Below are 27803 nucleotides of genomic sequence, written 5' to 3'. Positions count from 1 at the left end.
TGATGTTGTGTGCGACATGCTGGTGGAGCGCAGGCACACCTTTCTTTGAGAAGTAGTGCCGACTGGGCATCTAGTACTGGGGCACTGCGACGGACATAAGGTCTCGAAAATCCTCTGTGTCCACCAGGCGGAAAGGCAGCATTTCTGTAGCCAAGAGGTTGCAGATGGTGAAATTCAACCTCTTAGCTTTCTCATGGCTAGGAGGAAATGGTCTTTTACTTGTCCACATCTGAGGGACCGAGGGCTGGCTATTGTGCTTAGACGGGGTTGATAAGGGTGTCCCCGGCAAACTGCCGGTCTGTGAGGAAGATGCAGGCGGACATGTTAGGTTGCCTTGATCCAAAGGTGGTGCTATCGATGTCGGACAGCGCTCAACACCAGCTGGTGTTACCACCTCCAAAGAAAATGATGACCTGCCAATCACGCTGGCTGTTGCGGGTAAAGAGGTGGCAGGTCTGCGCCCCAAAACAGGTGTGACTGCTGTCCCCCCAGTCACAGAGGATGAAGAGGCCGCGGATGCACAAGATATGGCAGACGGTGGTTGGCCCGGCCGGCTAGGCCGCATTGTAGCACACTGAGCTTCCCACTGCAACTTATGCTTCATGTCCATGTGCCGGTTCATGCATGAAGTACTCAAACTATGTATTTTTTGGCCTCTACTTAGCTTTTGCTGACAAATGTTACAGATAACACGAGTTGGGTCATCTTTATGGATCTGAAAAAATGCCCAGGCTATGCAAGGCTTAGCACCCATGCGACCTGAAGAGCCACCACGACTTGTGGTGAGAGGCAGAGTTGTGTTTGAGGATGCAGTTGTTGACATGCTTCCAGTACTACATCTCTGTACAGGAAGGCGCAACCTGACCTCGTCGTCACTAGCATCTTCCTCCACCTCCTCTGCTGACCTCATCTCTTGGCTGACTGTGGGTTGACAGTAAGTGGGATCTCCAACCTCATCATCATCACCCTGTGTGTTATCACACCCGTCGTCCTCAGAGCCAAACTGTTCCTGCCCTGACAAAAAACTAAAGTTGTCGCTCCAATCAGGTATTTGAGTCTTATCATCGTCTTCCTCATTGTCTCCACCAACAGGAGTTACAGTTTGGGAATGAGGGTCTACATTATGGTCAGAACCTTCTGCGTCTGGTCCTGGATCCGACTCATAAAGATTCTGGGCATCAGTGCAGATCATTTCCTCGTCTGGATTCACAGAAGCGCTGGAGTCGACCTCTGATTCCCAGGCTATAGTATGAGTAAACAGCTCTGCAGACTCAACCATCTGTTCTACCTCATACTCAGACGGGCAGCTGGAGATTTGGGAGCTGTGAGGAAGCAAGTGCGATTTGGGTGACACCTTTGAGGACTGGAGTATTTGTGATGTTGAAGTTGATGTGGAGGAGAGCCCACTTAAAGGAGCACTTGATATCCGTTGAAGCACCTGCTGTTTTTGTGCCTCATCTGGAATTTGTAGCGATTGGCGTGGCCGTAAGAAAGGGATCTTATCACATTGTCCGCTAAAAGAAGTAGACATTTTAGTTTGGCTGGAAGATGGTCTTTCTTCTGCAGATGTTACTGTTGCTTTAACACCTACCCCACGGACACAACCTTTTTTCCCCTTCCCAACACGCCTATTCCCCTTTCCACCAGCAGCAGGCCTTTTTCCACTCATTTTGGTGGTTAACTAATTCACAACTCTGGAGTTGTTTGCACAAAAAAACAATGGATGGTAACCGAGCAGAGCTGAGTGGCCAAACTGTGGTATTAGGCCAAAACTATTGGCTGGGTTAGATGCAGAAAAAAATTATATTCAATTTGCAACCTGCTGGAGGTCAGTATAGATGGACTAATACAACAAGTCCCACACACAGCTAGAAGCCCAAATATTTTTTCAGAGGTACTGTAGATGCAGATAAAAATTATTTTTAATTTGCAACCTGATGGAGGTCAGTATAGATGGACTAATAGAGAAAGTCCGACACACTGCTAGAAGGCCAAAGAATTTTTCAGAGCTAGATGCAGAAAAAAATTAGATTCAGTTTGCAACCTGATGGAGGTCTGTATAGATGGATTAATAGAACAAGACCCACTCACAGCTAGAAGCCCAATATTTTTTCAGAGGTAGATGCAGAAAAAAATATATTCAGTTTGCAACCTGATGGAGGTCAGTATAGATGGACTAATACAACAAGTCCCACACACAGCTAGAAGCCCAATATTTTTTCAGAGGTAGATGCAGAAAAAAATATATTCAGTTTGCAACCTGATGGAGGTCAGTATAGATGGACTAATACAACAAGTCCCACACACAGCTAGAAGCCCAATATTTTTTCAGAGGTAGATGCAGAAAAAAATATATTCAGTTTGCAACCTGATGGAGGTCAGTATAGATGGACTAAAACAACAAGTCCCACACACAGCTAGAAGCCCAAATATTTTTTCAGAGGTACTGTAGATGCAGATAAAAATTATTCTTAATTTGCAACCTGATGGAGGTCAGTATAGATGGACTAATAGAGAAAGTCCGACACACTACTAGAAGGCCAAATATTTTTTCAGAGCTAGATGCAGAAAAAAATTATATTCAGTTTGCAACCTGATGGAGGTCAGTATAGATGGATTAATAGAACAAGACCCACACACAGCTAGAAGCCCAATATTTTTTCAGAGGTAGATGCAGAAAAAAATATATTCATTTTGCAACCTGATGGAGGTCAGTATACATGGACTAACAGAGAAAGTCCCACACACTACTAGAAGGCCAAATATTTTTTCAGAGCTAGATGCAGAAAAAAATTATATTCAGTTTGCAACCTGATGGAGGTCTGTATAGATGGATTAATAGAACAAGACCCACACACAGCTAGAAGCCCAATATTTTTTCAGAGGTAGATGCAGAAAAAAATATATTCAGTTTGCAACCTGATGGAGGTCAGTATAGATGGACTAATACAACAAGTCCCACACACAGCTAGAAGCCCAAATATTTTTTCAGAGGTACTGTAGATGCAGATAAAAATTATTTTGAATTTGCAACCTGATGGAGGTCAGTATAGATGGACTAATAGAGAAAGTCCGACACACTGCTAGAAGGCCAAATATTTTTTCAGAGGTACTGTAGATGCAGATAAAAATTATTTTTAATTTGCAACCTGATGGAGGTCAGTATAGATGGACTAATAGAGATAGTCCGACACACTACTAGAAGGCCAAATATTTTTTCAGAGCTAGATGCAGAAAAAAATTATATTCAGTTTGCAACCTGATGGAGGTCAGTATAGATGGACTAATACAACAAGTCCCACACACAGCTAGAAGCCCAATATTTTTTCAGAGGTAGATGCAGAAAAAAATATATTCAGTTTGCAACCTGATGGAGGTCAGTATAGATGGACTAATACAACAAGTCCCACACACAGCTAGAAGCCCAATATTTTTTCAGAGGTAGATGCAGAAAAAAATATATTCAGTTTGCAACCTGATGGAGGTCAGTATAGATGGACTAATACAACAAGTCCCACACACAGCTAGAAGCCCAAATATTTTTTCAGAGGTGCTGTAGATGCAGATAAAAATTATTTTTAATTTGCAACCTGATGGAGGTCAGTATAGATGGACTAATAGAGAAAGTCCGACACACTACTAGAAAGCCAAATATTTTTTCAGAGCTAGATGCAGAAAAAAATTATATTCAGTTTGCAACCTGATGGAGGTCAGTATAGATGGATTAATAGAACAAGACCCACACACAGCTAGAAGCCCAATATTTTTTCAGAGGTAGATGCAGAAAGAAATATATTCAGTTTGCAACCTGATGGAGGTCAGTATAGATGGACTAACAGAGAAAGTCCCACACACTACTAGAAGGCCAAATATTTTTTCAGAGCTAGATGCAGAAAAAAATTATATTCAGTTTGCAACCTGATGGAGGTCTGTATAGATGGATTAATAGAACAAGACCCACACACAGCTAGAAGCCCAATATTTTTTCAGAGGTAGATGCAGAAAAAAATATATTCAGTTTGCAACCTGATGGAGGTCAGTATAGATGGACTAATACAACAAGTCCCACACACAGCTAGAAGCCCAAATATTTTTTCAGAGGTACTGTAGATGCAGATAAAAATTATTTTTAATTTGCAACCTGATGGAGGTCAGTATAGATGGACTAATAGAGAAAGTCCGACACACTACTAGAAGGCCAAATATTTTTTCAGAGCTAGATGCAGAAAAAAATTATATTCAGTTTGCAACCTGATGGAGGTCAGTATAGATGGATTAATAGAACAAGACCCACACACATCTAGAAGCCCAATATTTTTTCAGAGGTAGATGCAGAAAAAAATATATTCAGTTTGCAACCTGATGGAGGTCAGTATAGATGGACTAACAGAGAAAGTCCCACACACTACTAGAAGGCCAAATATTTTTTCAGAGCTAGATGCAGAAAAAAATTATATTCAGTTTGCAACCTGATGGAGGTCAGTATAGATGGACTAATACAACAAGTCCCACACACAGCTAGAAGCCCAATATTTTTTCAGAGGTAGATGCAGAAAAAAATATATTCAGTTTGCAACCTGATGGAGGTCAGTATAGATGGACTAATACAACAAGTCCCACACACAGCTAGAAGCCCAATATTTTTTCAGAGGTAGATGCAGAAAAAAATATATTCAGTTTGCAACCTGATGGAGGTCAGTATAGATGGACTAATACAACAAGTCCCACACACAGCTAGAAGCCCAAATATTTTTTCAGAGGTACTGTAGATGCAGATAAAAATTATTTAAAATTTGCAACCTGATGGAGGTCAGTATAGATGGACTAATAGAGAAAGTCCGACACACTGCTAGAAGGCCAAATATTTTTTCAGAGCTAGATGCAGAAAAAAATTATATTCAGTTTGCAACCTGATGGAGGTCAGTATAGATGGACTAATAGAATGATGCTATGCCCAAAAGATTTTACTTCACTAGGTGCAGTAAAAAAATTGGTATTCTATACACAGGTGGTATATCTTGCAACACAGATAGGCTACTCCACTGACTAACACACTCTGCAATAGGCCAAAAAGGATTAGCTTTGCTAGATTCAGCCAAATGCTGTGAAAAAAACTTGCACAGCACTGGCACAGACCTGCCTGGCAAAAACTGATAGGAACTGATGTAACCTAGTCCTGAAAAGGACTCCAATTACAATTAGTCTTTACTCCCACAACCTATCTATTTAAGAGCACAGACCTGCCTGATAAAAGTCATAGGAAATGCTGTAACCTAGTCCTTAAAAGGACTGCAATCACAACTATTCCCTACTCCCAAGCTATCTGTATATTTGTGCGAAAATTGGCTTGAAATTAACAAGGTATAGCGCACACAGCAACAGCGGTGCCGTCTAACACGCAGCTGCGCAGTGAGAAAATGGTGGTGATGGGGAAAATGGCTTGGTCTTATAGGGCAAGGACATGTGACATACACTGCCAATGACACATGCCCTTGCTTGTGTGAAAAAAAGCACTTCGCTCTGTGTGTGCGCTGCTGATAGGCTGACAGATTGCACCTCCCCACTGTAAATGCGGGAAAGAGAAAAAAAAATGGAGATCTTCATTGTTCCTGCAGAGATCCATCCCCTGCCCCTCCCCCCACCCCGCTGTACACTCAAACTGCGTATTAACATTAATTTTCATCATTACTGAGAAAAAATCCAGTTATGATTTTGGTGCACGAACAGTTATCGAACATAACCTCGAACAGCCGAATTTTTCTCAAATTGTTCGTGTTCGCCGAACGGCTCGAACACCGCCCAAAACAGCTCCAATTTGAGATTGGCGAACAGTTCGAGTAGAACAACGCTCATCTCTACTGGTGAGCCACATTGTCGAATGCTGCAGAGAGATCCAGTAGAAGCAGAAAGGGGTAGTGATCATTAGATTTAGCTTTTAATAGTTCATTAGAAAGTGACGGCAGTTTCAGAAGATTGTAAAGAGCAGAAGCCAGATTGTGAAAGTTTAAGAAGAGAGTGATCTGAGAGATAGTGGATTAGATTAGTGTTGACCAAATGATCCAGGAGTTTAGAAATGAAGGGGAGATTTGAGAAAGGTCTTTAGTTAGCAGCACAGTTCTAGTCGAGGGATGTTTTTTAAAGAAATGGGCATATGCTGTCATGTTTGAATGAAGAAAGAAAGATATCGGAAGAAATAGAAGTGTAAAAAAATTTAGATAGGTAGGTAATGACAACTGGGGAGAGGGACTGGAGGAGATGTGAGGAAATAAGGTCACTGATGCAGGTTGTAGGGTGAGAAGAAGCAGGGAGTCTGGAAACTTCATCTGGGACAGACTCAAAAGTGAAAAGTGATCTTGAGGCAGGGGAGGGAGGGGATCCAGGCTCTGAGGAAAATGTGAAAAAAATGTCCTGACGGATGTGGTTGATTTTGTCTAGGAAATACGTGGCCAGATCTTTAGCAGTGAAGTTAGTTACAGGGGCCTGTACTTTAGGGCTCAGGAGGGAGTGGAGAGTTTTGAAGAGTCATTTCATAATTCACTGTATGTGTATTTATGGGGTTTGGACAGCAAAGGGAACATAAGAGAACTATCCCTTACAGAATGTAGCCTAATAATTTGAGTTGTCTGTTTTTAAAAAAATGGGCAATTGTAGAAAATTCTTAAAAATGACAAACTAAACATTACTTATGCTTTGATGCCAGTGCCACATTTCCATTGTTCCCAGAAGTTCTTGATTTATTAGGCTGCATCAGTGATATCACACCTAAAACACATGACTACTGCAGCCAAATACTTTCTTTTTCAGCAGGAATGCTGAAGTCAGGAATGGTCACGTGTTTTAGACATTATGTCGCCAATGCAGACCCATCAAAAAAAGCTCAAGTAAGCATGGTAAAGATGATGCTTTAACTGCAGGGAAATCAGAAATTAGGTAATACTAAGTTTGTTATTTTTAAACATTTTAAGCATTGCTGCCGCCCTATTTCTTCTTTAAATGGGCATCCACATTTAATCTCCCTTTAATAATTAAACATCACAGAATTTCTAAATTTCAAAAATTTTTTTGACTAATTAAACTTTTTTTTGTATTTGCTGAATCAAATGTTTATAAAAAATAGCTGATATATCAATTATGATTAAATATTCCTTTAAGATTTGCTAGTTTTTCTTTCAGTACATCAAAAAATAGCTACAATTTTAAAAATTAACATTGAATCGAAAAATACACATCAGTATTTATATTTTCTTGAATTTAGACTATTCATCATAAATCTTTTAGTTCCTACTTTAAAAAATATAAGTGCTTCGTTTAGCATAGTAGAAAAGAAGCCGTTGCTTTATTATTCCTTATTATTCCTGTTATGGTAACATTTTGTAACCGCAAATCGTAAATCTGTTTCCTTTCACACCATTATGCTTTCCCAGTTTGCTCTTTGTCAACAAAAAACTGAATAGTAAAAAAACACAAAACTCTCTGTTGAAAAGTATTGTAGATGCATAAAAGGATTTCATTTTCTAACGAGAAGTTTGCAAGTATTTTTTTTTTATTTCTCTACATATAAAAAAGTAAATGGGATTGTCCAAAAATCCTTGCTCATTAATCATCCTATCACATTTGATAAATTGCTGTTACCTGTAAGTTCTCAAATCTATAGATGAGCGAATAAGTGAATAAATTTGCGAACCTGAATTTTACTCGAATTTTACAAAAATACTCATTCTTAAAATTGCAGATATTTTGTAATTTGCTTCTGTGCAGATTCAGCATAATGTCGACCGCTGTCCATCATTTTTCTGAACTGTAAAGTGCCATTAAAAGGTTTAAAAAAAAGACTTATGCTCACCTTACCGCTCACGTCTCTGGCTCCTCTGCTCCTCACCATCATTCTCTTGGTCCATGTCTAATCCTCTGACCGCTGTTGTGAGAGCCGAAACTTATGTCGCATGCACGCTCAAGGTCACAGCACACAATGTAATGTCATGATGCTATAACCTTTTGCGCTCGTGCAGAACCCTCCAGTCTTCATCAGAGCTGACTTAGTGTGAGAGGCCTGGGGATTTAGTGGGGATCAAAAGATGAAACGAGGACAGTACAGTTTCCAGTGAGGAGCAGAGGACTGGAGATGTGAGTGCTAAGGTGAGTATTAGGATTTTTTTTTAAATGTTATACTTATTATGCTCTGGGGTCTAAAAAAAAAACAGCATAGTAAGGGACATGAAATTTTAATCTAATTTCTTGAAAAAAAAACTAAGTGGACAAATTAAATTTTTTCAGATCCGCCCATCTAAATTCAGATCTCCTGACTTGTCTGTTTTAATAAATCCTAAATTCTACTATTTTCCTCAATATAATAGTCATGTAAAATGAGCCAAATTTTACTCCTGTTGGAAATGTCTTACTTATGTATTTTGATGTGGATATGATTTGTAATTATATATATATATATATATATATATATATATGTATATATTTAGATATTTATATTACTGAGGTTGAAATTTGAAATAATTCTGCAATATTTCAGTGGCAAACTTGTCTCAAAATCTGAATTTAAGATTATGTAGCCAATAGAAATGGGCAAAATTATTTGAGTGGAATTCAATTCTACTCGAAGTTTACAAAAATCCACATTCTTCAGAATACAAATTGTTAATAATTCACATTGTGCAAATTCAACCAAATGGCGGCCAACTGTGTGTCAATTTGCTGAACTGCAGAGGGATGGCAGAAGGGTAAAAAAAAACAAAAAACATAACACTCACTACTCACCTGTTTCGACGCCCCCGTTGAGTGTCTATAATCACAAGAGATGAGTAGATAGATTTGCGGGACTCCGGTCAAGCATCCAGGTCAGTGGAAACTGGCTGCTGAGAATGAGGTCCATAAATCTAATTCCTTCCAGTCTCCCTGGTGATTTGGCGACTTGATTTGTTGGGGCTGGTAAATGTCACCTGTGTCACATGAAACACACATGACATTGCACCTGCCTCGGCTAATCAAAAGCTGCGCTGGGGATTCTTGAATTTAAGAGATTTGTGGGCCCTTTGACTAGCGACCAGATATTACTGACCCGGACGCTGGACCAGACTTCCGTGAATCGATCCACTCATCTCTAATAGTTGAAATATATGGAGATGTAAATCAATGGCTATTAGTGTTGATCATATTTGCCAAGATTCAACTTATGCAAATCACATGAATTTAACAATGAAATTTGATTTAGTACCGGGCCGCTGGATTGGAATCTCACAAATCGATCTGCTCATCTCTAATAACCACATAAATATCAAGATTCACTAAGGGTTGTAAACTTTGGTTCTGATGTCTTAACTTTGTCCCATTAACCCAGTTACGTTTCTTTAAAGCAAAATCAATGGCTTGTGCACTTCATTGTATTAAATTATTTCTCTCATTACTAACAATTATTTCTAGTGAAAATTAATTTTTCAATTTCCTACATATACTGGTTATTTCTTCCTATTCTCTAGTTCCAGATGATGTTTTTTCTCGGAATTACATATGGAAAGGCTTTTACAACTTGAAAGGAAAGAATCAGCCAATGAATTTGACAGTTAGCAGTTACAATGTATCAACAGGGAAGGTGAATGCGACGCTTATCAATAGCAACACAGAGTTTCTTTTGTCAGGTAATTATTGTTATTCCAGATAATACATAGTCCAGCTATAATTATTATACAACATTTTCATCTTTATATTCATTTTTCTTTGTTAGTCTTGTGAACTTTGAATTGTTTCCAAATTATATGGCACATGCCATGAAACATATAATGGCTGCTCTCTCAGAATGCTAGGGTTGCATTTTTGCTCTTTTGACATTTTTAGCTAAGTTTTAAAACTTGCAAAGAACGGATGAAACTTTGCAGCTAATGATCTCTTTTTTTCATCTGATTTCAAGTCATTTACCTCTCTGAAATAGGCTCGTTTTTGGGTATTGAGAAGAGAATGGATCTCTGTTCAGTGACATTTATAGAAAACGTTTTCCAGTTAAACCTATCAGATTTGAATTTGCAAGCTGAGCTGTGCTGTCTGCAATAAAAATGTCCCTGCAACCTAATTAAATTGTTCACATATTTCCTTTTCGAAAATAACATTTTTTTTTATCAGTGGAATACATTACTATCCTTCTGTTTTCACTGACAATCCGGGTTTGTTATACTATATTTTAGTACTAGGTTCATACAGGTCAGTAGAGCTTCTTTGCGAATTTCATGGGCATTACAAGTCAAGGTGAGAGTTTTCAATTAGTAAAAATCTACATTTTAAAAACGTTTTATTTTATTTTGAGCCATTTGTCAAATAGTCACTATTTTGGGGGTTATTCCTTAAGAACAATTATGGTCAAAATGATTTAATGTTATTTCATAATAATTAAAAAGGGAAAATTATACTTAATGTCAGGACTCGTTCAGACAACTGTTTAATCGGCCAAGTGCTATCTGTGGTTTTGATGAATAGTACTCGTACCCTTGCTGTTCTATAGGGATGTTCACACTGTCTGGAAAAATACTGCAGCAAGCATTATTTGCCTCTGAGAATTGGATGGCACTCGCCCATTCAAGTCTATGGGTCCGTGAAAAAAATCGGACTGCATTCGAAGGTCTGAGTTTTACGGAGCTGACAGAATGGAGAAGGTGGAGGAACTTTTATTTTTTTCTCTCCACCTTTAAAAAAATCAGATCCAACTCTGATCACACTCTGATCAAATGCTGATCAGAGTGTGATTAGCATATTCAGACCAATTTTCTCGGATGAAGAGAAAACGGTCATATAACCCTAGCCTTAGTTCTCATGTCAGTTTTACACATACGAGTGCTATCCGTGTTTTACAGAAATAACACTCATACCTGTGACAGTCATTCGAGTCAGTCATTTTTTAGACTGAGTGGTCCATGCAAAATCGGGGAGATATATCCGATATTGATCCGAGTTTGGATCAAACTCAGCAATGAAAGTCTATGGGTCCATCAAAAAAATCAGACCGTAACCAGATCCCATCCATGTGCTATCTGTTTTTCACTGACTGATGGAGTGGAGAAGGTGGTGAAACTTTTTTTTTCTCATCAATGAAAAGAAAAAATGAAGAAACTTTGATGACAATCTGATGAAAATCTGATTGGTCCGTTTTTCACCCACGTCAGAAAAACTGATTTGTGAATGAGCCCTTATACTTCTCACAGTTATTGTAGTGAGACACTGGAGAGAAACTGATACTATAGTTTTCTATTAAAAGTTAAAAACCTCAACACCTAATGCATTTTTGATGTACTAGGACGCCCTTAACAAGGGTGTCCTAGTATGCCAGAAATGCGTTAGGTGTTGAAGTTTTTAACTTTTAATGGACTTAACTTGATTCAATAAACTTTCATTTTTTACCCAGTTGGTTTTCCCGGAAACTACCCTCGTTTTTCGCTTTGTCAGCTGCAATAACCAGCAGGTATGGCACCCACTGGTTTCTAATTATAGCAACGGATCCATCTATGTTACCAGCGTGAACAGCTGTAACCTTCCGCCTCTCCCCTACCTCCTTTCATATTTTTATATGGTTTCTTTCCCAAATATCCACTGCATCCGTTGCTCTGCCTGATCAATTCTACAGCAGTTATTATTAATAATTATTTATTTTATTTATATAGTGCCAATATATTCCTCATCACTTTACAATTCAATTAAAAAGTAATTAAAAAATCAGAGACACACCATCATGTAGTTTGGGCTAATATTTTTTTATGAAAGTTATTTATTTAAGCTCTACTTCACTGGGCCAATTATACTAGACGTTTGATGTGTGTGATGAGTAAAAAAATTAAATGCTAACATACTGAAATTAATTTGGGAAATTGTTAGATATAAGTCATATTATGTAAATAATAAGTTCCTGTGGATATTCCATAAATATCTAAGGGCTCATTCAGATGTCAGTTTATCTCGTACAAGTTCTGTTCATATATTTCACGGATAGAACATGTACCTTTCTATGGAGCTGTTCACATGTACATGTATTTTTACAGCCTAATTGGTCCACACAAACCAATGAAGACATGTCGGATTTGGATTCTACCATCAAAATTTTTAATTAAAGTTTACAGGTCTGTAAAAAAATGGGGCATTATTGAGATGCCATCTGTGCACTGTCCATTTTTCACAGATTGAAAAACTTGAGAAACCTCCATCAGTTGTTTTTTTTACATTTGAGAAATACTGATGAAACTCTGACTCCTCTTTGATGGAAAAAAATGATACTCTGACTAAAGATGAGCAAATATATTTGAGCGAAATTGAATTCTACTCAAATATTACAAAAAATTGCATTTGCCAAAATGCTGATTTTTCTGTAATTAACATTTGCACAGATTCTGCAAGGTGGCAGCAATTTTCCTGAAGAATAGAGAGCTTTCAAAGGGTTAAAAAATGTTAAAAAATCCTTATACTCATCTTACCACTCACCTCCCTAGCCACTCCGTTGCTCACCATCACCCATCTGGTCCTTGTCACATCTTTCTATCACCACCGCAAGCACTGAATCTCTGGGCCTCATTGCCAGCTCTCTCTGCCTAGTTGCATGCGCCGTAAGAGGGGCATGTCATGATGTCATAATGTCATGAGCTTACGTGCGCTTGGCTAGCGTGAACAGGCCTGGGGACTCATCACTCACGGCAGCCATCAGAAGATGAGATTAGGACCAGAAGGGTGACAGTGAGGAGCAAAGGGGCTGGAAAGGTGACCAGTAAGTTGAGTATAAGTATATTTTTTATTTTTACACCTTTATTTTTTATGCTCTGGGGTTTTGATTGACCCCAGAGAATAATAAATGATTTTCAATTTGTAGAGAATACCTTCTTTGCAAATCAAATATCATGGGGAAATCTACGCAAACAGGAGAATTTGTATTTTGCCTGATCTGCTCATCTCTAACTCTGACCAAACTCTGATGAATCTCTGATCAAAAACACTGATGAAATGCAATTTTTTTGCATACAAGAAAAATCACCGACATCTAATTTAGGTGTAAGGTGGAAAAGCTCTTTTAACAGAGGTACATTTTTTTAATAATTTGTATAACATGCTAAATTTTTAGGCTTCATGTTTCAATTCTAACAATTTTATTTTCCAGGAATTTACAAAAGCCAAGAAGCTCGCTTGATCCTGCACATAAATTCAGTAAAATCATCAGCTCACACTTCCTTGAGCAAAATGAAAGATGAGAAATGGGCAATGGATGGATTTGTAAGCATAAATTAATTACAACATGTTTATCATGCTTGAGTGGATAAGAAATTGCTCCTGTGAATCAAGATGAATTAACATGGTAAAAATAGAGTAGTAGAGTAAGAGGAAAAAGCATGCAAGTGCTTCAAGGAACTTTTCTTCCTGAGCCTAAAATAGAATACTCTCAGCCCTGAATAGATTTAGTTTTGGGGACAAATAAACTCCTTATTGTCAGCGATGTCTTATATCATGCAAATAAATTTATACCATCCAGGTAATTCCAACATGTTACATCAGACTGGCCCATCAGATTACAAAATGACCCTCTATGTAGCTGATTACTTCTGCAATAATTCGCTCCCTGTTAGAAGAAAATGCTAAGCTGATTTGGGATGTCCAAGGTTAAAAAAAACTATCCTAGTAGCAGTTAATGTGATAAGTAGAGATGATCCAATCTGTCAATATTTGAATTTGGCAAATCATGCAAATTAAACAGGGAAATTGACATTATTCTATGCAAATTCAATATTCCTTGCTATGCTATTGGGTTTTCCCCCATCTCGCACATTCTCTTCAACCTGCCAAAAGAGAGAGTTTTTGATGCCTAATAGGCTTCTGATGTCATTGCACGTTGTGATGTTACATGTTGCATCCCCAAAGCACGGTTCAAGTGTTGGGGAATGGTGCAATGTCATGACGTGAGCCACATTGGCACAGCACTCAGTGACGTCAGAGGCCTAGTCGACACTGGAAACCATGGAATAGAATGAATCAAACTAAAGAGGGAGTCCGTGACAGGGGAAACTAAAAAAAAGAAGATGTGAGGAGGTACAGGTGAGCGATGACGTATTTTTATTTTTTCCAACTTTATTATCATGCTTATATAGCTCCATCATATTTTCCTGCACTTTACAGACATTATCATCACTGTTTGATCACAATCTAAATTCCCTATCAGTATGTTTTTGGAGTGTGGGAGGAAACCGGAGAACCCGGGGGAAACCCACGCAAACACGGGGAGAACATGCGAACTCCTTGCAGATGTTGTCCTTGTTGGGATTTGAACCAAGAAACCCAGTGCTGCAAAGCAAGAGTGCTAACTACTGAGCCACCGTGATTTTGCCTTCTATGGTTCAGCAAAATGGCTGCTGCAGCTGGGTGCCGTTATGCTTAATTCCTATGGAGCATATTGCAAAAAAAATCCATAACGTCAGAATACGAAGTTTTGTAAAATTTGAGAATTAAATTCTTCTCAAATAATTTTACTCATCTTAACAAAAAAACAATCACAACTGCCTCTCTGGTGGTACTTGTGGATCTTTATTAACTTTGCTGCATCAATGTAGTGCCCTTTCATCCCAACTACTGTTACCGCCAATCACTAACCTCAGTACCAGACTACTGAGACCACTGAATGGCTGAAAACTGTCACATGGTTGTGCATGATGTGAATGAAGATGGCTAAGGACCATTGGAGCATCAGTGCTTGAGTGTTCGGGGATATATTTGTTGTTTATAGGTTATTTTTTTCATTATATTGCATTGCCTGCTGTTGGGAAAGTTTTAAAAAAAAAAACCCTGATAAAGCTGTTTAATTATACTATTTGCAAGCACAGTGATAACAATAATGTGGATGTAGAAATAAGAGAATATGCCTTATAAATGTTCTGTATAAACCCTCAGAATTGTTTGTAATCCCAAGTCACATCATAAAGTTGATGGATTTATGCAATGTTCCTCTCGTAACATCATACTACCCATAAAAGCCATTGTTATATTATATCATACCAGTCTCTCACCTTGACTACTGCATTTTACAAATTCTGTAATAAATGAATTGTCTTTTTAACAAGTTTTATTCTTCCATTAAAGGACTGGTTAATATATAATTCCTTTGCAGGGATATAGTACGAATCAAATTTTTTTCTTTTCAAGCACATGATTGAAAAATAGAAATTGTATCAAGTCAAAAACAAAAGTAAAAATAATATTGTGTTATGTTTGCAAGGTCTCGGCTGAACCAGATGGAGCTACATATGTTTTTCAAGGGTCTATTCATGGGAAGGACTATGGACAATTTGGATTAAGAAGTATAGGTACGTGATCATTCCGTGTCATGTTATTAAACTTTGATGTGACGATAATTTACAGCCTTTCTGATCCAAATGATGTCAAATGACCACAGTTCCTGTACCTGTTTCAAATTTCCCATTAGAACTAACTTTCTGGTTGTGGACATTCGCTCATATTTTGTGTTGTAAGACGAATACCCACCTTACACAGACCAGCGCCACAGCCCGCAAGTGATGTATTCTGACACAGCGCCCTAACAGTTCACTCTGTTTCTGGCTCATTACTATGAATCTGAGCCAGTGACAGAGCTCACTGTCATTGTGCACATCGAACAGTAACAAAGCAAGTAATAGACCAGCCCCTGCAACAAAGGTCACTGATGGCACTTCCTTTCAGGGTAGGGACAGAGGCTGTGATACTGACCGCAGCCTCTGCCCCCTGTTGATGCTTCGTTTGACTATCCCAGCATGCACTGGGATTATCAAAGCAAGCTTCATCAAATAGGAAGCAAGAAAAAAACAAGAAAAGTGGTTAAATAGTGGAAGAATAAGGAATATTAATTAAAATATATTAGAAAATAGTTTAGATTATGACATTAAATAGATAGGCATTTAGGCTGAAAATTATTTGTATTTTGGACCATGCCTTTAATGAATTATGAGTGTCTCCACTTTTTAAAGAGAACTTTTTGCCAATTCAAAAATGGCCAGTTTTTGCATTTAATTTATTCCCACCGCTTCCCTGAGTATTCCAATTTTTTTTTGTTTAACCCCTTAAGCCCCGGAGCATTTTCCGTTTTTACATTTTCGTTTTTGCTCCCCTTGTTCCCAGAGCCATAGCGTTTTTATTTTTTGGTCAATATGGCCATGTGAGGGCTTATTTTTTGCGGGACGAGTTGTACTTTTCAACACCATTACTAGTTTTACCATATCCTGTACGGTAAAACAGGAAAAAAATTCCAAGTGCGGTAAAATTGCAAAAAAAGTGCAATACCACAGTTGTTTTTTATTTATTTTTTTTACCACGTTCACTGAATGCTAAAACTGACCTGCACTTCTTATTCTACAGGTCATTACGAGTTCATATACACCAAACATGTATAGGTTATTTTATATTTAAGTGGTGAAAAAAAATTCCAAAATTTGGTAAAAAAATAAATAAAAAAATAGCGCCATTTTCTAAGACCCGTAGCGTCTCCATTTTTCGTGATCTGGGGCTGGTTGATGGCTTATTTTTTGCGCACCGGGCAAACATTTTTATTGATAACACTTGGGGTAGATCTGATGTTTTAATCGCCCGTTATTGCATTTTATTGCAATTTTGCGGCGACCAAAAAACGTAATTCTGGCGTTTAGAATTTTTTTCTCGTTACGCCGTTTATCGATCGGATTAATTCTTTTTTTATATTGATAGATCGGGTGATTCTGAACGCGGCGATACCAAATATGTGTATGTGGGGTTTTTTTTTATATATATTTTATTTTGAATGGGGCGAAAGTGGGGTGATTTAAACTTTTAGATTTTTTTATTTTTTTTTATATTTTTAAAAACTTTTTTTTTTTACCTTTTGCATGCTTCTATAGTCTCCATAGGAGACTAGAAGCAGCAACTATCCAATCGCCTCTGCTACATACAGGGGACGAGCAGGTCCCCTGCATGCAGCAGAAATGGTCCTGTGCTATGAGCGCCGACCACTAGGTGGCGCTCACAGCGACAAGATCATGACAACCACAGGCGTCTGCTGCAGACCCTGGGTTGTCATGCACGCCCATCGGCGACCCGCGATCACGTGACGGGGTCGCCGGTGGGCGGGGCTTATGACGCGCTACACGGAAGAGCGCGTTAAATGCTGCTGTCGGAGATTGACAGCGGCATTTAACATGTTAACAGCCGCGGGTGGATCGCGATACCACCCGCGGCTGTTGCGGGCACATGTCAGCTGTAAGAATCAGCTGACATGTGTTCCGTTCAGTGAGGGCTCAGCTCAGCAGCCCTCACTGAACCCGAGGCACGCAAATATGCGTACTAATACGTCCCCGGTAAGTAAGGGGTCTGCCATACGGTTCCGGAGATATAGGCTTTTTTATTTAGTAATATATAGGAAATGTCCAGCTCACCCTTAAAAGGAACTTCAACACTTTGGATCAAGGAAACATGCTGTTCAGATGTAGTAGGAAACAAAGCAAAATTCCAGCTCAACGGTGTTCAGACACATTTATTTAATAGAAAATCCAAGGGTTAAAATTCAGACATAAGATGTTAAGTACAGATCTCCATAAAAAAACATCTAGAGCTACGCGTTTCAAATGTGAGTCAACCTTAATCATTTTTATTTTATGCAAATTTTTATGATCTTTACCAAAGAGGTGTTTCACATAGGATTTTGTAGGGGTGTGTCTTTGGTCGGTGTTGCATCATTACCATGGGAGCTATGCCTCCTTGTAAAGACCACAGAAATCAGAAACACAAATATTTCTAGAACTGTATGGCAAATTTAAAAAAATGGAATACCCATGGGAGATGAGGGAATAAAATAAGCAAAAACTGGACACTTTTTACCTGGTGATAAGTCCAATCTAGCTGAGAATGGCCAAATGTTTTGGCATTTTTTGTATTAGGAGTAGTCTCGTTATTCCAGATTTTGTACCATTTTTATATATGATAAAATGGACATAGGTTGTCTTTATGATGCTACAACTATTTTTCATTTTCTTCACATTCTTCTGTGCGCTATTGTATTTTTAACCCTTAGTCAATGAACCTCAATGATAAAAACAAAAATCCAATAATACACAAGCCTAAAAGCATGGATATTTCCAATGCATAGTCCCTCATGACCACTTGGTCAATTACTCTTTGCTCCAGAAATAAATGATATTTATTTGCAAGTCACCGGCTCTATAGGTAAAGCGCTTTATTGCATCAGTTCATATAATAAATGATTCATAGACTGTTCTGTTGGCCAATTTGTGTCAGTGTTATTGAGAGCAATTTTGCCTACAGTTAAGAAAAAAACACCTGTTTGTTTTTATAGATTTACAATAAACAGGAGCTTCATATTTACAATCTAATTATTCACTAAGACAATGAAAATATTACATTCCCTCGTGAACATTCGGGCTGATAAAGTACCAAAATTGTCACTTCATTAAAAAAGGGGAATTATTAAACTATAAATTTCTCCAATCCTTTTTCTTTTGGGACAGATATGTTACACCTACACTATATATGCTGTATACAGAGAGAAAGATATATATATATATATATATATATATATATATATATATATATATATTACACGGCTTAACAAAGATGTAGGGATTTTATAGCAGAATATATTGTGTCACTACGCAGATGTTGTTTTTATTACGTTTTCATAATATTCTATGAAATATGGCAGAGATTGTTACATGAATGCGGTAATTTCAATGCATAGAAAACATATTTATTGCAAGTAAAATATGCATTTGATTTCTTAAGTTATGTTCCATCGCGAATAAATGTCTGATATAAATAAAGATGAGGTTGTCTCATCTCAACAGCCTCTTTCTACTGTATATTCCCATTTTAAGACGTATGAATGGTATACATGAGTGTTCCTCTCTATGACTTCCTCCCCACTTTACTTAAAGAAGGGGGTTAGATAGCTTATGTGTATAGCTGAAAGTCCATTCAGATATTACATGGACTGTAGAGATGAGTGAATCTCCCAAAATTCATCTCAGGAAAATTTACTCAATTCGGCTGAAATCAAATATGCCCTGATTACCATTTATTCTGTTTTGAGGTCTCTCAATACCCAAAAGCATAATAAAGGAAGGGGCTGGAAAGAGATTAAAACAATAAGACAATTCCATTCATTCCTCATCTATCCTAAGCAGACACTTCACCGGTTCAGGTATCGCAATTCGCAGTCTTGGTATTCTTCTCACTTTGTGTCTTCGGTCTTCATGTCCTTGGTGGTCTGCTCTTCTCATCTTTGATCTTCTGTCCAAGATCTTCTGGCATTGAGTAGGCATCACAATGTGAAAATATGCATCGTGCCCCACGTTACCATATTGTGATGCCTAATGAGCATAAGAAGATCATCTACAGAAGGGTCATAACAAGAAGACTGGAAAACCAAAGACAAGAAAAATGAAAAAGAGGAGACCAAAAGCCTGAAGCAAGGGAAAGACTGGAAAGGGAGTGTCAGGAATGGTGAGGGATGACCCTAGGACAGGTGACTATAATTGTTCAATATTTTTTAACCATTTCCCAGCTTATAAAAATACAGCAAGCATATTTGTGCAAGAACGGTAACAAATGTCCTGAATTGTTGCATACATTTTAGCTCGGGTGTATGTTCAAATTGTGAATGATGGAGCTTTTTGTCTGGTTCTTTTAGCGGGAAATCTCAGCACTTTCTCACCCTCTTTCCAGCTGTATTATCTTTCAGTTTTGTGTACTGGCAAAAATGTTGGAGGTTATGTTTATCTGAGATTATTCCCAACCCTGAGAAAATTGTAATTTGTAAAGTCTTACCTGTCTAGTAACTAGCAGGGAATGTATATGCAGCCAAATGCCATGATCTTTATACAAGAGGTACACATAGATTTGTTCCTGTGTCTCTCCATAGTATATGAGATTGGATAGACAGTGTAGACTATCTGTTGGGAGTGATTCAGAGAGTAGCCAACCTCCTTATTGCTTTGAATTAGCTTAGTAAACAGAAATTAGTTGTATTAAATGGAACGGGTCATCTTGGAAAAATGCTTTTTACTTTCAGATATAGAGTTAATCTACAGGTTCCTTGGCCACCTTACTAAAATTGTGGCTATCAGGAGAAAATACATTTGTTTTTTTTCCTGGGTGTTGCCAGCTTTTAATCACTGGGGTATGCATGGAGTGGTAAAAGTTAGCGCTCCTTATACCATGTGCATTGGCTGTAAGCACGCCCTAGCCCTTTTAATGACAGCTATGGACATTATGGATAGATGTGCTATCCCTCACTTCCTCCTTCGGTCTTACCCAGTGGTCTTCCACACCCACCCACAAAGACGGCCACACGCTGGACCTCATCTTCACCCGCCTCTGTTCCCTATCTAACCTCTCTAACTCACCTCTCCCTCTCTCTGACCACAACCTACTTACATTCTCTACCCTCTCCTCTCCAGGTCAACAATCCCCACTTCCACAAACTTGCAGAAATCTCAGACACCTTGACCTACACTCACTCTCTGAATCCCTTCTCCCTCTTACAGACATTATTTCCTTACATGATGCAGATGTTGCTGCCACTTTATACAACACCACAACAGCTGCAGCTCTCAATTCGGTCGCCCCCCTCACACATACCAAAGCTCGCACAAACAACAGACAACCCTGGCACACCAGCCTAACTAAAGAACTGCGACGGGACTCCTGGGTTGCCGAGCGTAGATGGAAAAAGTCCCACTCCAATGAGCACTTCATTGCATTCAAACAATCCCTCCCTACCTTCAAGTCCACACTCACTGCAGCAAAACAAACATAGTTCGCATCCCTCATATCCTCCCTGTCTCACAACCCCAAACAACTATTCAACACCTTCAATTCTCTCCTCCGTCCCACAGTGCCTCCTCCCTCTCCTCTTATTTCAGCCGAAGACTTTGCTTCATTCTTCAAGCAGAAGATTGACACCATCAGACAAAGCTTTTGCCTAAAGCCCCCACAGCCCCTCTCCACACCTACTCAACCCTCTTCATCCAAAACCACTTTCTCCACCATTTCTGAAGATCAACTTTCCTCTTCACTCTCCAAATCACACCTCACGACCTGTAAACTTGACCCAATCCCGTCCCACCTCATCCCAAACCTTACCACTATCTTCATCCCAGCCCTAGCCCACCTCTTCAACCTGACACTAACAACTGGTGTCTTCCCCTCATGCTTCAAACATGCTTCAATCACACCCATCCTCAAAAAGCCCTCCCTTGACCCATCCTGTCTGACTAGCTATCGCCCCATATCACTTCTCCCCTATGCCTCAAAACTACTGGAACAACATGTCCATTCTGAACTGTCCTCCCACCTCTCCTCCTGCTCCCTCTTCGACTGCCTACAATCTGGTTTCCGACCGCACCATTCTACTGAAACTGCCCTGACTAAAGTGACCAATGACCTACTAACCGCCAAATCCAAGCGACAGTACTCTGTCCTCCTCCACCTAGACCTGTCATCTGCCTTCGACACAGTGGACCATTCCCTCTTACTACAAACTTTCTCATCTCTCGGCATCACAGACTTGACCCTATCCTGGATCTCCTCATACCTAACAGATAGGACATTCGGTGTCTCCCACTCACACACCACCTCCTCATCTCGCCCCCTATCTGTCGGTGTCCCCCAAGGTTCAGTCCTAGGAACTCTGCTCTTCTCCATCTACACCTTAGGCCTGGGGCAGCTCATACAGTCCCATGGCTTTCATTATCACCTCTATGCTGATGACACACAGATCTACCTCTCTGGACCCGATATCACCTCCCTACTAGCCAAAATCCCACAATGTCTGTCCGCCATTTCATCCTTCTTCTCTGCTAGATTTCTAAAACTTAACATGAACAAAACAGAATTCATCATCTTTCCGCCATCCCATTCACCCCACCAACTGACCTATCTATCAATGTCGATGGCTGTCCACTCTCCCCAGTCCCCCAAGCTCGCTGCCTTGGAGTAACCCTGGACTCTGAACTCTCCTTCAAACCACATATCCAAGCCCTTTCCACTTCCTGCCGACTCCAACTCAAAAATATCTCCTGGATCCGCACATTCCTCATCCATGAATCTGCAAAAACACTAGTGCATGCCCTCATCATCTCCCGCCTCGACTACTGCAACCTCCTGCTCTGTGGCCTCCCTTCTACCACTCTTGCACCCCTCCAATCTATCCTAAACTCTGCTGCCCGATTAATCCACCTGTCCCCCCGCTATTCCCCGGCCTCTCCTCTCTGTCAATCTCTTCACTGGCTCCCCATTGCTCAGAGACTCCAGTTCAAAACCCTAACCATGGCATACAAAGCCATTCACAACCTGTCTCCTCCATATACCTTTGACCTAGTCTCCCGTTACATACCCGCACGCAACCTCCGATCCTCACAAGATCTCCTTCTCTACTCCCCTCTTATCTCCTCCTCCCACAATCGCATTCAAGATTTCTCCTGTGCTTCCCCCCTTCTCTGGAACTCTCTACCCCAACACATCAGACTCTCGTCGACTGTGGAAACCTTCAAAAGGAGCCTGAAGACCCACCTCTTCCGACAAGCCTACAACCTGCAGTAACCACCGCTGCATGACCAGCTCTACCCTCACCTAATGGATCCTCACCCATCCCTAATAGATTGTGAGCCCTCGCGGGCAGGGTCCTCGCTCCTCCTGTACCAGTCGCTGTCACATTGTGTTCAAGATTATTGTACTTGTTTTTGCTATGAATACCCCTTTTCACATGTAAAGCGCCATGGAATAAATGGCGCTATAACAATATATAAATAATAAATAATAATAATAATGTGCTGCAGAGCTGGCTGTCAATTCCAGTGCTAGGACAAGCTCACAGTATAGTGAATGATGCTATAAGAGATTACTTCAATCACTTTGTGCATGCCTGACATCAGGCGGCTCCTGACAGGAGATAAGTTTATTTTCTTCCAGTAGCCGCACCTTCAGTATGGTGGACAGGAAACATTGTAACACTATTTAGCTACAGATTAATGCTATATTTGTAGCTAAATAGCATTTTCCAAGGTGATAAGTTCCCTTTAAGCTGCAAGAAAGTAAATGAGATTGTGCTGGGACGTCCTGCCAGGAGAATGAGCTTAATTCATAGCCATGTGATAAACGGTGTATCCTCCAGATCAGCTCATCAAATAAGACCCACCTTGTAAGGACATCCAAGTAGGACTACTAAACAAATCCCTAGTGGGACAACACTTGAAAAAGCGTACTTGTTCAATTTCACATGAATTACAATATTTTGGAAACTTTTTGCTTTCAAGCGTCGGTACACAAACTGTTCTATTAAAATTTAAAGTCCCATTAAAAGATAATTTTCCATGAATTGTGTTTTCACTGCTTGAAACTGAGAAGTGGCAGACTCAATTAACTCTTCCCCACCTCCTGTCATTTCCCACTGTTTGTTTATGGTCAGAAAGCCTCGTGTGATAATGCAGAAATTATTACAGAAAAATAAGATTTCATGATGTACTAATTACAAAGCGCTGTAGATAAGTCATATTCTTATCTTATCTACTGTTGACAGGAATTAACATGTCAGAGGATAATTCGTCAAACCAGTCACTTGGGACAAATAGCAGCTCCGTTGCAATTGCAATCCTGGTGCCTTTCTTCGCTCTAATATTTGCAGGTTTCGGTTTTTATCTATATAAACAAAGGTGAGTTACCAATATATTTCTGCATTAGGACTGTCAAATGTTTCCAGCTGATTAATAAAGTCATGGCAGAGCAAATCATATGAAAAGTTTTTTCCTGTTTATAATGTTATAAATATTATTTCTAAAATGTGGCAAAAAATATTAAATATGCTATAATTACTGATAACCATATTGTTTATCATCCAAAATCCATAATGTTCCATTCTCCTGTGATGGGCATGGTCTTCAGACCAGTTTTTGCACATTTTTCATATTGTAGATTTAATGATAGAAAATCAAGATGCAATTGGGTACAGTTGTGCCCTAAGACACATTTAAGAAGTCCATCTCTTCCATTTTTCATATTAAAAAAGCAATCCTCCTCCCATTGAAGTTTTTATCTTCTTAATATATTGCATTCCTCATATTATATACCATTGTGTACTTACAATTGCTCATTTTGCCCTTATACCCAGTTATCTCTTCTCTTTTTTTTCACTGGGTCTATGACATCACTTGTAGTGTTGAGCCACCCCCGTAGTGTTCGAGTTCGGTTCGGTTCGTCGAACACCCGTGTGTTCGCCGAACTGTTTGTCGAACTGTTCGTCGAACACCTTCGAACACCGTTAAAACCAATGGCAGGCAAACAAAAACACATAGAAACACATAGAAAACACCTTCAAAGGTGTCCAAAAGCTGACAAACTGCTCAGAAGACACAACTAACACATGGAAAAGTGACAAGTACATATAGTCATGCGAAAAGAAAAGAGGTGGAGGAGTAAAAGGAGGGGGAGACACAGATATAGGCATGTCATGCCCTTCTAAAATCCAAAAAGTGAGAAGCCGAGACGGCCAGTCCGCTCCTGCCCGTGCCACCTCCGTGTCGCCGGGTTTGTGCCAGAGCCGCGGTGAACCCTGACGGCCAGCCCCCATCTCCCAATACTGGTGCCTGTCCGCTGGTGGGTCGAGAGAGCCCCCCTGTGGTGGAGGCAGCTCTAAGCTTTTTAATTTAAATTGTCCCTCTAATTTGAATGAATACACTTTAAATCCATTTACAAGGATCTATTGGAGGGCAAGTCTCATGCCAGCAGCCGCGTAATTCCAGCTCCAGTAGCGTCCACTAAAGCTGCTGCAGTTAAAAAGCTTTTATAAGGATCGAGCTCGGCTGTCCACCGCAAGGCATCCTAGTGCCAGTCCCAGCCCCTATGCCTTGGGGTGCCTCCTGATGCTCTTCACTAAGTATCCCGTGGTCCCGAAGCATTTCCTTTGAAAAAATTAAGTGTCCAAACTACAGGTGGTGTAGCTTGCTTAACAGCCGGGATAATCCGCTGACTAGCAGACACTGCTACTAGGCACAAAGTATTTCCTGGGCTAGATGCAGTTAAAAATTTGTAAGTAGATACTCTCGTTGGATGCTGAGAAAGCATTCCATAGAGTCTCCTGGCACGCCATATATGATTCTCTTAAAAAGCTTGGGGTAGGGGTCTAGGGGACCCTTTTATAGCCAAAATCACGGCCCTGTATCACAATACGTCACCTAGGCTGAAGATAAATGGAACTGTAGCACCGAGGGCTCGGTTGCTACAGACGTATTGCACCTCACCCAGAGGTGTGATATCTCACTCTCAGATAAGGATGAAGTGTGGATCAGGACCCGACACCTGCATGCATTACACCACATTGCCGTGGGGCAGGGCGACCAATATGCCCCTGAGATGGGCACGACAGTCCCTGTCCCTGGCTGGAGTGGGGGGAGGGAACACTGAGGAAGGGGAACCCTGCAGTGCAGGAGCAGGGAGGAAGCAGTTCCTGGGTGCATTGAGAAGGGAGTATAAAAGGTGGGCACCATCTTTTTTCAGTGCAGAGAAGTCTGAGCAGAAGTGGCAGGGAGCAGGGGCTCTGCATGAGCTCTGCTCCGGAGGCGGGCCTAGTAACAGAGGCCCAGGCCTGCAAGAGGGAGAAGGAAGGAAGAGGAGCGGAGAAGGCTCCAGGAACGAGGAATGAAGGGATCCCAGGGGTGCGGACGGGCGAGTCGCCACCGCACGCCCGAATCCACCTGCGTGGAGGGGTCAGGCCAAAGGGGGAGACCGGTCCCCGAACTAGTGGAGGCAGGAAACGACCCTCAGCTAGAAACCGGAGGCTCTGACATTTTATGTGGCGCAGCCCCTTGCTCCACCCGCTAGGAAGGCACCACATAGGGTCAGGGAAACTGGCGCCAAGTTTACCAAGAGGAGGCCCGAGGCAGCCGGACAGAAGTGTTGGTAAGAAAGGCCAGACAAAGGACACACAAAGGGGGTCCTGTGAAGCGCTCCAAAGTTATCTGGGAGTTGTCTGAGCCCCTCACCTGGTGAGCACAGTACGACGTGGGCAGCCGTTACCTGCAGACGTGGTCTGGATAATAAGAACTGTGAGTAAAGGCCCTGAACTGCATCACTGACTCCGTGTCGTTACTGCTGCTGCCCTGCACCATCACCCCCATCCTCCGCATACACTGCCCTGAGGCTATACTCCTCCCGTGGGGAGTTATGCTACGCTCTGCTGCACCCACAACACCAGCCTTAGCGGTCTGCCCTGTAGCGGCGGTTCACTCTGACCGCAATCCACGGGTGGCGTAGTCGGACATTTAAACATCAAAACCACATAAATAGTTCCGCCACTGGTTTGACCGCCCTGAGCCACGGAACCAGATCGCCGCCACGAAGACTACAACCACCAGCATCCACCAAAAAGGGTCCGGCTCCGGGTGTCCCAAGGCCCAGGGGGTGCGTCAGAACATTTTCATCACCTTTCACAATCACCAATGGGAAAAGGCAGGGATGTCCTCTGTCCCCTCTCTTATACATCCTAGTGACGGAGCACCTGCTCTCATCAATTCGCCATAACCCCAATATTAGGTGGATTGAGGTGGGAGGCACCGAGTACAAGTGCTCTCTATTTGCTGATGATGTCCTAGTATATATCACTCAATCACATATATCCATCCCTGCTGTTATGGCTGAAATAGATCACTTTGTTACATGGTAAAATTTTAAAATCAATGCAGCGAAGTCTGAGGCCCTCGATGTCTCCCTCCCTAAATCCATATAGGATTCCATCCAGTCCAACTTTCCCTTTGCCTGGCCCTCACAGGGTATCAAATACTTAGGAATTCCTATTCATAGAGACCTCTCCCATCTATGTTATCTTAATTTTGGGCCCTTTATTGAACAATTCCATACAGACCACGGTTGGCAAGTTAGAACTGTAAGATTCACTACGTGAACCACTGGTGTTTTGTGGAAAAGCACATGTACACCGCGTTCCAAATTATTATGCAAAAAGTGTTTAGGAGTGATAAGGGAAGAATTTGTTTGTTTGTCAGTTAAACTCATTGATGGTGATGTGTGTCAGGGCTCTTTATATCACTGTAAGCAATTGCAGACACCTGTGCTAATTAGTTTGGCAGGTGTGTCCAATGAAAGACAAAACTACTTAAGAAGGCTCTCTCACATTATTAAGCAGCCTACATTTTCTGCCAAAATGGGAAAGAAAAAGGATGTGTCGGCTGCTGAGAAGCAACAAATTGTGGAGTGTTTAGGTCAAGGCATGACTACAATCAACATTGTGCGATGATCAGGATGAAGTGTCTTGGCAATCAAGAAGTATGTAGCTGATTCACAGTACACACGTGTGCGTGCTGATAAGGGCAAATTGAGGACTCTTTCCTACAGGCAATTACGTCAGGTTGAAACAGCAGCAGCAAAAAAGCCTTGTCATAGCAGCAGACAAGTTTTTGAAGCTGCTTGTGCCTCCAACGTCCCCCGAACAACAAGATGCAGGGTCCTTCAGAGGTTTGCAGCTGTGCATATGCCATCCTGTCGACCTCCTCTATCCACTTCACACAAGCAGAAACGGCTCCAGTGGGCCAAACATTACATGAAGACTGATTTCAAAACTGTTTTGTTCACGGATGAGTGCAGTGCAGCGCTCGATGGTCCAGATGAATGGAGTGGAGGATGGCTGGTTGATGGACACCCCACGCAAACACGGCTACAGCGCCAACAAGGAGGAGGTGGAGTAATGTTTTGGGCTGGAATCATGGGGAGAGAGATTGTCGGCCCCTTTAGGATCCCTG

At 40.7% G+C, this 27803-nt stretch overlaps 1 protein-coding gene across 7 annotated transcripts in view; it reads left to right on the top strand.

The window, feature by feature from the left end:
- Positions 1 to 27803, top strand: part of CSMD3 (CUB and Sushi multiple domains 3) — a 2085767-nt gene that overhangs the window by 2044663 nt on the left and 13301 nt on the right. For all 7 annotated transcript variants that reach the window (XM_073679791.1, XM_073679790.1, XM_073679789.1 and 4 more), the window contains 4 exons: positions 9489 to 9647; positions 13133 to 13245; positions 15236 to 15323; positions 23576 to 23708. In XM_073679791.1, the coding sequence (XP_073535892.1) occupies positions 9489 to 9647; positions 13133 to 13245; positions 15236 to 15323; positions 23576 to 23708 (493 nt within the window). The remainder of the gene's footprint in view (positions 1 to 9488; positions 9648 to 13132; positions 13246 to 15235; positions 15324 to 23575; positions 23709 to 27803) is intronic.

The sequence above is a fragment of the Phyllobates terribilis genome, unplaced genomic scaffold (genome assembly GCF_046119375.1).
Source record: "Phyllobates terribilis strain yellow unplaced genomic scaffold, ASM4611937v1 Scaffold_4__5_contigs__length_816908805, whole genome shotgun sequence".
NCBI lineage: Eukaryota > Metazoa > Chordata > Amphibia > Anura > Dendrobatidae > Phyllobates > Phyllobates terribilis.
This window is presented reverse-complemented; position numbering and strand designations above follow the sequence as displayed.